Consider the following 12354-nt stretch of genomic DNA (forward strand, 5'->3'; position numbering starts at 1 on the left):
CGTGACAGGCGGGGATACTAACCACTATACTATCGAGGACTTCGTGCGTATTCTGCGTTTTCTAAAATATAAGTTGAAAAACATTTTATAGTCAAAATAGAACTTATATTCGTATATATATATATACATGTATACAATATATGTATACAGCGCCAACGTTATGTAGATAGTTTACGTCAATTTTTTTAAAGCACCTGTGTAAATATTCCTAACTTTACCTTACTATCATTACATATAAAAGGACTTAAGACTTGACGCCTTATGGTTCAGTCGCCTAATCTAATCTAAAAATATCAAGAAATAAAAAACAGAATTTCTTGCTCTTACATACGACACGCATGTATAAAACCATACGCTTTCACATATGATAATCAGACACTTCGCATGCGACAAGGTTAAAAATTCTACTGTTTTTGGCTCATGTACAGCTCCCAGGCAGATTTTCTTATAAAAATTCTACTGTTTTTGGTTTGAATACAATTCCCAGGCAGTTTTTCTTATAAAAATTCTAATATTTTTGGTTCATATACATCTCCCAGGTTGTTTTTCTTATAAAAATAATACTGCGTCGCATGTTTTTGCATTTGTGTCTACAATTCTAATTGAATATCGACCGTAGGCAAGCGTGCCAGCCAGAAGCACGAGATTAAATTGACCTTAACGGGGAGGTCTTTAGGGTGGAAGAGGAATTTGCGATAAAAAGCTTTCCGACCTACGCTAACGAAAACATGTAAATAAGAAGCAACGCCTACAAAATAAACCACAATTGATTTTCAATTCAACCAAAAAAAGAAGGGAAAAAAGAATTTAGTAATTAAACGAATAAGCAAATAAACGGGTAAAACGAGGAGTCCACTAGATAAATAAACGGGCAGAGACCGACCAGGCATTTGTGTAAATGAACTAAAATTCTATCCAACAAACAGAAAACAATTACTTCATTACATGTACATATATATTGGTTTAGTTTTAGGTTTTAGATTAGCATGAATTTTCCATTCAAGAAATTAGTTTTCGTTTTAGCGGCCTTTGAGAAACATTCCATTTACGCGCTACTAGAATTTTAATTTTATTATTCTTTTGGTTTTTGTTTTATTTTAATTTTCCTTTACGCATAATAATATGCGTTTAATTATAAAATGTCGTACCAGCGAAATATGCGGTAAGAATATATTGACATACATTTTCAAAATTACTGTTAAAATTAAAAAAAAAATTGTTGCAAAAAAAATTTTAAACAAATTTTCACTTTAAAAAGAAGTGCTTCAACATTAACGGTAACATTTAGTAAGTGATCAACGTTTCACTAAGCAATTTTTAAAAAAAACGTTTTAAGCTTCGAACTGAAGTTATATAAACTCTTTAAACTGTGTAAAATTATTTTAGTAGTTAAACTTTAAGGTATAAGTGTTGTGCGGCCGATAATTGGATGTAAGTGAAATTAAGATTTTCGACTACCATTTGTTTTATTGAGGATACCAGTGGAAAGAAATTTCCATATCGCTAGTGTTAAGACTATCTTCGAGATTAAACATAGTGGTTTTCCTGTAGAAGAAACGGTCTCATCTTAATCACAATATGTCGGCTTCAGCTAGAAACTCTTTTATATTCTCGAACAACGCGTGTGATCTTTTACTAAAAGCGCTTGTCTTTCTTCGAAAACGCTCCAGGCTTGATTAACCAGATTGATCTGCGACAATCAAAAATAAACAGACGAGAACTGGTTTAAATAAAAACAATGGCATATAAGTGCTCTAAATATATCCTTGAGCATTTCAGCAACACATCGTTGAGCGTGTTTTTACAAAGATTCACTGCGTCGCATGTTTTTGCATTTTATAGACATTTGTATCTACAATTCTAATCTGCTGCAGTGACTTTCTAAACTCGACACATCCAGCGATTCGCCCTAAATTACAGAGCACTACGCTGGAGACACGATATTTCTCTTATGCTGTTTAGGTCAGCTTGACAGCCAAACTTCTTTTCTGCTTGCGGTTATCAAAATGGATTTACACTTTAATCCCATTTCCCTTCTTATAGATGGCAACGTGAGGTGAAATTTAATTCTTAACTACCAAGTTTCACTGAAGCACAGCTACGGGGCATTCAAACGTCCCATATTCCGAAAAGCACAAATCCGTGCCGAGATATTTTCTATTATTCCAAAAATAGACGAAACGTAGCTGCATACCAGATCCGAAAAGAAAAGTAAACAATTTAGTAATTTTTCACTGAGTATAAAAACTGATATTTTAAAAGAAATAAAAAGAAAATTTCAGAAAATTTTGATGTAGATGTTGTTAAGAAAAATGAATGCACAATTTTTATGTGAAAGCGCGATTTATTAAAATACACACGGCAGCATAACAACAACAACATATTATTAGTGAAAAATTTAAATGTTTCCTCCATGTACTTGTGCTAGCTCTAAGCGGACTTGTGCGCTATTCTGCGGATTTTAATAAATAACATTTTAATCTCAAATTTCAAGGTCTCTGGGAAATAATATAGAACATAAATTAGTCGTCACCGGCGAGTCCAGGACTCATATAACCTTTTAACTTAAGTTTAGGGAACAAATAAAGCATGCATATATATCTACAGACCTATAGCATCGCAGATGCATATTTCATTCTATAGTGCTTCCACGCTTTTTAATTCCATTAACATTCATATATACTGACATCTATTTTCAAACGACCCTATGCTCGTTATGAGCTTCAATGTAAAATATGAGAGAAAAGTTAGAAATTTATCACTGAAACATGAAAAAAATATCTTCCCATACCGGGAATCGAACCCGGGCCTTCTGGGTGAAAGCCAGATATCCTAGCCACTAGACCATATGGGATATAAATAAAAGAGCGTAATATAACATATTAGAAGTGTGTTGGTGCTTTTTTTATTATAAAATATATAAAAATAGACTATTGTTTGCATTTTATTATTGTAGATATTTTTTATAAAAATTATATTTTTTATAAAAATTATATTTTTCGTAAAACTTTTTTTGGGTTTTGTAAAATATTATGTGCAGGTATATGAGTTAGCGTGTTACCATATTAGGGCTTGAACTGCTAGTGCAAAATAGTTTTTACCACTTGAAATTATGCTGCAATAAAATCAAAATAGTTTTCTGCAAATTTCACTTTATCAAAAGCTTAGCCATTTTGATGTATTCGACTAGCCGGCAAACTATTTGAGAGTGGAGTTTAAAGATAAATTATATACTATTACGCGAACTATACCTAATTCGATTAACACGGTAATTTCTTTGTTATCGACCTGCTTCCTATTATCAAATTCACCTTCGGCATGTTGGACAATTTTAATCATTTGTTCGTCCATTTAAGAGATTCTTCTTCTTTAGAAATTTCCAAGTAAAAAATCTCGCTCTTGGGACTTTAGTATATCAGTATTTGGTTGTCTAAAAATTTGCGAAACTAAATAAAACGTTTGTTATCGCAGTGCCCCTTTTTAAAATCTCCACATTAACTATCATGTGTTGCAATATGTTCTTCTCCCTCTTCTATTACTTATAAATAATTTTTATCGCTTTCATTTTCATTCAACTTTTCAGCTTTTTGATGCATTCGACTGTCCGTATTTGCCAAAACTTACAACTTTTGGCGAGCAAACCCTGATATGTCATTGGGGCATCTGGTTTTGCGTTTATGCGTTCTAAATGAACAAAAATGGAAATCTTTATGCGTAAAATCTTACAAATATACAGTCTTAAGTCAAACCACTTGAGCACAGTTAAGGTTGAAAAAGAGTTTTTACGGCTTCTTCAAACAGCAGCCTCGTTTTTAGGCCATTTACACAGAGAGCATTTTTTTCAGGCCCTACAATTAAATGCTAAAGATGTAGTTTCCGCGGTGCGCTATAATAACCTAAAGTGTAGTAATTTGTGATTGATTCAGAAAAAAGTTTATTACCATTAAGACGTTAAATAAACATTTCCCTTAATGGTTTTATTACATCCGCCAAAAGTGAACTTCGTACGTCAAACTTCATATATATCAGAATAAATTAGTAAATCTTTCCTCTCAATATTTTATATATGCAACAATATAGAGTTTGCTTGATCGATTTAAGAAGACATGCAAATGTGTTTCAAATTTCGTTTGATACCTTTATTACCTGACCCACTACATAAATCTTTTTTTTTGTTTTTGTACACATTCGCACAACAGGTTGGCATGAAAATCTAATCTACTTACGCTCCATAGATAAATCACAATAAATTGTTAGTAAACCAACAAAGTAGATAAGCAGAGAAATTGATTAACCCATTAAGAGACAAATGAAAATTACTTTTTAATATTGTGTAAGAAGTAAAGAGGGAGTGTCACAAAACAAAACTGCCAAAACAATACGAAGATATCAACAAAGCGTTCCCAAGGGCATATGGTGCCTAAAATTATGCTACCGAAACAAAAGAAAAACAGCAGAAAAATTACCTTTGCTATAGCGTTGGCAATTAATCCGCCTACAATAATCACATTTTCAAAGGCCTTATATCTACATGTGTACTCTGCCTTTTGATATCAAATTCAATTTAAAATCATTAAACAATCTATAAAAACAACATATCAGGTCTTAAACTAATGTGCGAAAGATACAGATTACGACAATGGGTTAAAGAGAGCAGCATTGGCGTACTTCAGTCCATGCTAAACGAAACGGTTGATTTAATTGAATCGTGGTTGAGTAATTGAGTAATTGAGTACTTCGCATCTTCGCATTGAAAACAGTGAAAAAAAGCAAACGTGCAGTGATTCATTTGATGGGCTGGAAAATACCTAAACGAATTAAATGTTTGTGTACAAAGCTGTGAAATGTATAAAAGAAAATTAAACACCGTACAGCAAATTGTAAACAGAGCAACAAGCTTGGAAAACCGAAAGAAAATTTAGTGCAAACTTCATTTAAACGTCATAATGGTTTAGGCGTAGTTAAAAAACACAAGAACAAATACTCAGCTGTTTTGTCATGTTTTTTTATCAAGGTGACCAGTAGTAAAATTTATTGTGATAGTTCCGCATTGTCTTCTCTCCTTTTTTGCCTTGTGAAAAAAAAAGAAAATTGTAAATAAAGGAGGCTCATGACTAAAAGATAAAAAGTTCTTAGTTTTTCTGATCGCTCAAACATGTCTACATTTTCTTCGATTTTATCCTTATGTTTCATAACATATTACAGTACTTTTTGTTTAATATCTTCATATTAACTACTTTAAAGTCTTTCAAATCAATACACCTAAGAGCTTGACGGGAAGCTTATTAAATTTATATAGTCGTCATTTTTGCTAATCATTAATTTTCATGCTTCATATTCAACAGCAATTTAATGCTGGTCGGGCAAATTTTTTATGGAATTATATTTTGTTTAACACTTACCCAAATCTGCTAGCTGATGGTCTGAAATAATGGGGTTTTAAAAATTCATCATTTGCCGTTGAAAGGAATAGTTTTGAAAAAACAGGTATATGCCAGATAAGCTTATACCTGACAATGCAAACTCAGTGGAATGTTGTTGTGCTACGAAGCCTTCAAACTTTTTTATTAAAATTCATTTTGCTTAAGTACTTAACCCGTATTTTCAGGTAGACTTTCACGTAGATGTCTCCACTTTGGCCCAATGAAAATGACCTTAATATCAAAACTGCTTCCATACAGTATAAAGCCTATTAAATTAATGGGATTTTTCGATATAAAATTGCAAAAGAGTTTTAAAAGTGAATATTTCTCTGAGTGCGAGAGCGACGAATAAAACAAAAATAAGCAAATGATCCGAGGCCCCACTAAAATATTTTATAAATTGCAAGATACTTCCGGTAAAATTTCGTATCAAATTTTTGCTAGCAATATTTGTTGGCGGTAATATTTTTCTTAAACTATTCTAAACGGACAGCAGTTAAGTTTAAACTCAATCAATAGATATAAATCAAATGATTCTCTTGGCACAATAAACTGATGTTGGAATATAAAATTCCGTGTTAAGGAACCAAATGTTTATGAATAAAAAGTTTGTCGTCATAATTAAGTGACTACTCAGTTAAATAAAAAGTACTGTTTTTGAAAGTTGCGTAAAGATGAATTGTAAAATATTTGTGTATAAACATTTTACTAAACTTATATTTTCTCTGATTTAATTTGGTTTCGTTTTTTTTTTTTTTTTTTTTTTTTGTGTATAAAATGCTTGGAATTTTTTGTTCTGTTTATCTTTGCTGTGCTTTGTTTTTTTGTCATCATTATTGTTATCGGCGTTATATCTTGTTCTCTCACGTTTACAATAAAAGTACTTTTTTTTCTTTTCCATTTCGTTCCGCTCGATGTTCTTTACGCAAAACATGAACATCAACCAACTGAAACGTAATGTAAGTATTGAATGGGAAAAATGTGTACATAATACTTGGTCGAAATAGTTTACTTACACTATTATTTTGAAATGATCGTTAAGCGAACATTTTGAAATATTTCTTTTTATCTGGGGAGTAATCACGTTTGAAAAATATTGCTTTTTAACAAAAACAGCTGAGCTACGTGATTATCCCTCGGGCTTTTAAATTGTTTAAAGCATGTCTTAAGGATTAACTTAGAATGTCATTTGTAAGGGAATGTTTAATCGTATACATTGTAATTTATATTCATATATGAAAAATATGTTAGAAATAAGAAGAAAAGTGGAACATACCGATGAGTCCTGATTATTAATCTTTTCAAAGAAACAGGGTCTGATCGGAAATATATTCTGAAGTTTGGGATTTTTTTTTCTTTTCATAATCCTAGTTACAATTGAAGTAAAAACTATTTTAAGACTATGAAAATGTACATGTATATATTAAAGATAAAAAAACGTGAACATCATTTGTTACGTTTTCTGGATTAGATTGTTCATAAGCAATAATGTACGATGAACTTCTTCATCAATTTAGTTGCCAATTAACCAAAGCTACCAACGATGTTGTGGTATAATGATCATTTTGAACAAACGCAAGAGGAATTTTCTGAGTCACTGTACTAGCATTCTCGGTGCATATGAGTTTTTGAAATATAAATTAAACTACTTTCTAAATATAATGTCCGCATTAATATGGGTCAGGAGGATAATATTTCTATATTACTTAATATGAATTACATCAGAGTTAAATTCATATTATAAAACTGGTTCAGACGTCGACAGTGTTTAATAATAATATGAACATTATGTAATACATAACATGTTCCTGTGATGTTTTCCCCTTCTAAAGATCAGACCATGTAAATTCACGAATATTTTTGCTTTCAAAATTGGAAATTTTTCATTTTCTTTTAACGAGCACATTAACTCGGCTTTCTAATACTTGCCTTTCTAATCGAGCTTCAAGTCCAATACCATACTGTACATTAAATCTTAATTAATTTTCTTATAAAAAATGATTGCAGACATGGTCAGTTCCTAGCGAGGGTACCTGATATGAGCCAGTCAGCCAAGTATACATGAAACAGTGTGAAGCGTCTGCTTTGTTTTAAATTTTTTTCACTACACCTTAAGTACTGAGTTTTCCGATATTGGGCGTTTCGGTTTTCCACGACATAATCCGAATAAATGAACATGCCTTAAGAAACAAATGAAAAACGAATGCACGAACTGATTATTATCAATAATTTTATTTTTTTTGTTTGTACGGGGTAAACGTTTTGGTATAAATAGTGCAGTATGAGTAAATTCGAGTTGGGCTCTCACCAATAATGGCTAAGGTAAACCAATTATGCCTACTCAGCAAATCCGCCCTTTTTTCAGACTATCCTTAGTTAAGTTTAATCCCTTACATTATGGATCACATCTTATGCAAATTTTTGGAAAGAAATTTTGTTTTTTTTAGATTTTAATAAAATTTTCTAAAATAAACTAGGTCAGTAATGGTTCTCATTATTTTCTTTTTTAACAATTCCAGCATTTTCGTTGATTGTCATGGTTTTTATCGGTTATTGCATTTTCTATGCCTTAGCACTGGTATTATTGAATAGAGATATCGTAACGACAACGGGGATGTTATATCCGCGTGAATCTGAAACTAGAGAAGTGAGATCCTTAGATGGTCTGTGGAATTTTGTCAAATCGGACATAACGAATCCTACGCAAGGCATGCGAGATAAATGGTATTTGGACGATCTAAGTCGTGTCCGCAAAACGATACCGATGCCAGTCCCTGCTAGTTATAATGATATCACGACAGAACATGCAATAAGGGATCACGTAGGCACTGTATGGTATGATCGAAAGTTCTTCGTACCTATGTCATGGTCAAAAAATCAAAGAGTGTGGCTGCGATTTGGTAGCGTACATTATGAAGCCTTTGTGGTGAGTATCAAAACGCCAAAAGAATTCTATACATTGTAATGTACGTACGTGCGTTTTAGTATGTAAATGGCGAAATGGTGGTACGTCACGAAATGGGGCATTTACCTTTCGAAGCAGAGATTAGCCAATATGTGAAGTATGGTCAGGAGAATCGTATAACCGTTATGTGTGATAATGCCTTAATACAAACAACAATACCTCAGGGAAAAATAACCGAGTTAGCCAGGTGAGGATAATCGTAGATTTTGGTCGAAGCTTCCTAGAATGACTTTTTTCTTTTTTTTGCAGAGATGATGGAGTGTCCATAGTACAAACTTATACTTTCGATTTCTTCAATTATGCCGGCATACATCGTTCGGTACATTTGTACACCACACCTTCGACTTACATCGAGGAAATTGACTTTACCACAGATCTATCAAAGAACAACACAGGTAAATATTTTACTTAATTTTTTAAAAATTGTTTGGCTTCATATTCACAGTTACAATTTACCTTATTTTAGTAGGTTTCGTTACCCTAGCCAAAGTAAAAATCGGCGGTTCTGTCGATAATGAAGCTGCCAGCAATGATTTACACATACGCGTTCAATTACTTAATAAAGAGGGTATTGTAGTGGCCAATACGACATCTAAGTCAGACATGACGGCAATTTTAGAAATAAAAAACGTTAAACCTTGGTGGCCTTATCTGATGCATCATGAACCTGGTTATCTATATGAAATGGAAATATTTTTAATTGATAGCAACACGGAAGAATTACAAGATGTGTATCGCTGTAAAGTAGGAGTGCGAACTCTAAGCTGGAATAATAGCTCCTTTATGATCAATGGGAAACCGATATACTTTCGCGGATTTGGTAGACATGAGGATTCGGATGTATGTTAGGGACCATAACCTCAAAAAAAAGCAAAAGAGTGACAATTTCTTTTTACAGATAAGGGGCAAAGGTTTGGATCTGGCTTTAATGACGCGTGACTTCAATTTGCTAAAATGGGTAGGCGCCAATGCTTACCGCACGTCTCATTATCCCTATTCGGAAGAGTCTATGCAATTTGCCGATGAAAATGGTATTATGATTATAGATGAGTGTCCAAGTGTAGATACAGAGTAAGTGGAAATTGCCAAAAAGCAGTTAAGTTTAACCCAAATCTTCATTAGAGATCCAAAGAAGAAGAATAGATGTGGCTTATTGATTTTAACACATTTCTACTGGTCCGACTGTCCGCCTGTTGGTATTGAAACACCTTTGGCCACGTGGAAAGGAAACTGACTTCTGTAGTCTTAGAGCCGCAATAGGGACTGGTTACCAATCACAAGAGAAGACCGTGTTTGTCCTTGTCATAGCTTTTGTACCTTTGCGTTGAATTTGTTATTCCGGTACAATATTCACATAGCAACCTTATCCGCACCTAAAACACAAACAAAAAAAAAACTCGTGACTTGTGACGCCCGTGTGATATTGCTCGGAAGAAGGCTCCTAGCTCAAGACTATATTTCAACTGTATAAACGGCCAAAATACACTTATACTATAAATATACTTACATACACACAACTTAAAAGATAAAGTTGGTAAATGTCAAATTTTAATCCGTACGGGATGGTTCAACTAATATTTTCCCTGTAAATCTTACTTACCCGAAGATCTCAAGGCGAGTGCAATTTTCTTACTTATCCTTCATATGTTTGCAGAAACTATAACCAAGCTTTGCTAGAAAAACATAAATCCGCGATGGAACAGCTAATACATCGGGATCGTAACCATGCCAGTGTAGTCATGTGGTCTATAGCAAATGAGCCACGTACCGGTCAATTGAATGCTGGATCATATTTTCAGTAAGTTCTCGAAATTTTAAGATTTTAGAAATAAATCTCAATTTTTATATGCTCGCATTGCTTAAAGGTACGTAGCGAACTACACAAGACAATTAGACAATACCAGACCAGTAACTGCCGCCATAGCCGTGAACTCTGCCGATGATAAAGCTGTAAGGATTTATTTCTAGTGTAAACATAACTTCATGTACATATTAACTGGTTCCGTTTATTTCTTCTTAAAGGCCAGATATTTAGACATAATTAGTTTTAACCGTTACAATGGTTGGTATAGCAATCCTGGACGCTTAGATATGATTACCAAGCGCATAATAGACGAAGCTACCACTTGGCATGAAAAACATAATAAACCAGTAATCATGTCGGAATATGGAGCTGATACGGTCGAGGGTTTACATCTGGTAAAAAAATTTGGTTAATTAAATGCAAAAAGAGAAAAATTCTTAGCTTTTACTTTCGTAGCTGCCCTCCTATGTGTGGTCAGAGGAATACCAAACAGAACTATTTTCCCGCCATTTTAGAGCTTTCGATATCTTGCGTAAGAAATCCTGGTTTATCGGTGAATTCGTATGGAATTTTGCCGACTTTAAAACTGCGCAGAGTTAGTCATTGGCTTTTTAAATGCACATTACAACGTTTCTAATTTTCCAACGATTTCAGGTGTAACACGTGTGGGTGGTAATAAAAAAGGTGTATTTACACGCAGCCGCCAACCCAAAGCTGTGGCTCATCTCTTGCGGAAACGCTATTTTGCTTTGGGCCGCGAGGTGGATGAATGCACTTTGATACCTAGCGATTTATTTACTTACATTACCGATGGCAGTTCAACGCGTTCCAGTAAACATGATTCAACAGACTTGTAACTATTTATTTATAATTATTTAATTTAATATATTTTGTGATCACAAAACATTCTAAACACGAATGAATTTTGCATTGTCATATGTCATTTTTTATGGCTGAATTGAGATAAGAATTTTTTTTTTTTTTTTATATTAAGTAGAATTATATTTTATCCATACTTAAGTTAAACTAACTATAAATGCATGCGTGTACAGTAAAAAAATAGTAATAAATAAATTTTTTATACTTGTCTTTAAAGAAAACCGCATTTATAACATATCACATATTGTTTAATGTTTAAGCTCTTTGAATAAATAAGCTAAGCAAACAAATGTTCGTTCATATTACGCTTACTTACCTAAATGCGCCATTACCCAAACAATTACAGATAACGATCCGAAACTAAACAATGCTAAAACATGCGCAATCGCTAGCGTAAATTGCAACAAGGTTGGCATTTCGTTGCAAACATCACAAATTTCAAAAAGTAAAAAAGTTATATTCGGCGGGGACCGAGTCTCGCTTACACTTGCCTACACTATGTTTTGCGCATTCTACTTTCAAAGTTCTTTTATTTGATACCCATCTCTGTTATTATTAAGAAAAAATTAATCGCTGTGTCCGCCATAATCATTTTAGAATGAACCCATTTTTAGGCAAATAATTTATCTTCATTTCAAGAATGAAGAAAATAGTTTTTAACTTGCTGTCTTGTTTGCCTTATGATGCCTCGAAAAAGTAAAAAAAAAAAATAGAATGAATTTAATGACTTGTAACTTGATGTGGGCATGGCCGATTTTTTCCATTTGACGATGAAAAGAGTAGAGCGTTTCGTAAAGTAAATATGACAAATTTCAGCTTTTTAACTTTTATAATTTCTGAGTAAGAAGCAATAACCTACAAATTTTTGTTGAGAAAAACGAAATTGCGTTCCGTTTATGATCGACTGCGGACTTTGGCTCTGACCAATTTCGCCCATTTTCAATATCAAACTGCGCGCAAAAACTTCCAACGTTTCTACTAAATTACAAATCAATATAGTCATTTTTGCAGCCAGGGGACTGCCAATAAGAAACACCACACAAGTGGACAGACATGGCTTAATCAATTCAGAATTTTACGCTGATCAAAAATATTTATACTTTATAGAATCTTTGAAGCTTTCTTTTATGTGTCACATGCATTATAAAAAAAAAAAACAAATCGGGTATACGCCCATTCTTCAGTGCTGGGTATAATAAAGTCTTCAAAAACATACACCCGCTTAGAAAAATTCTTTTTGAATTTACATAAAACCACGGCTCGGCTATTAAACCTCAAATGTC

The 12354-nt window shown here is 33.1% G+C and overlaps 1 protein-coding gene and 1 non-coding gene across 6 annotated transcripts in view; one reads left to right on the forward strand and one right to left on the reverse strand.

Annotated features, from left to right (window-relative positions):
- The window catches only part of LOC119636716 (beta-glucuronidase-like), a 16552-nt gene extending 5262 nt beyond the window's left edge, over nucleotides 1–11290 (forward strand). Inside the window, exons 1-11 of one of the 5 annotated variants that reach the window (XM_038032279.1) lie at nucleotides 4706–4823; nucleotides 7997–8349; nucleotides 8409–8575; nucleotides 8638–8783; nucleotides 8855–9228; nucleotides 9287–9459; nucleotides 10043–10186; nucleotides 10254–10338; nucleotides 10411–10587; nucleotides 10649–10787; nucleotides 10847–11290. In XM_038032279.1, coding sequence (XP_037888207.1) covers nucleotides 4793–4823; nucleotides 7997–8349; nucleotides 8409–8575; nucleotides 8638–8783; nucleotides 8855–9228; nucleotides 9287–9459; nucleotides 10043–10186; nucleotides 10254–10338; nucleotides 10411–10587; nucleotides 10649–10787; nucleotides 10847–11049 — 1992 coding nt within the window. In that variant the 5' untranslated portion in view covers nucleotides 4706–4792 and the 3' untranslated portion in view covers nucleotides 11050–11290. Of the gene's footprint in view, nucleotides 1–4705; nucleotides 4847–4898; nucleotides 5015–6269; nucleotides 6383–7942; nucleotides 8350–8408; nucleotides 8576–8637; nucleotides 8784–8854; nucleotides 9229–9286; nucleotides 9460–10042; nucleotides 10187–10253; nucleotides 10339–10410; nucleotides 10588–10648; nucleotides 10788–10846 lie in introns of those variants that run through there. The other 4 variants (XM_038032280.1, XM_038032282.1, XM_038032278.1 and 1 more) reach the window with 4 other exon arrangements.
- Nucleotides 2783–2854, reverse strand: Trnae-uuc. The gene has a single exon. It is a non-coding gene; the product is annotated as a tRNA-Glu (tRNA).
- Nucleotides 11291–12354: the final 1064 nt, after the last annotated feature.

Source organism: Glossina fuscipes, unplaced genomic scaffold (genome assembly GCF_014805625.2).
Source record: "Glossina fuscipes isolate IAEA_lab_2018 unplaced genomic scaffold, Yale_Gfus_2 28, whole genome shotgun sequence".
Classification (NCBI taxonomy): domain Eukaryota; kingdom Metazoa; phylum Arthropoda; class Insecta; order Diptera; family Glossinidae; genus Glossina; species Glossina fuscipes.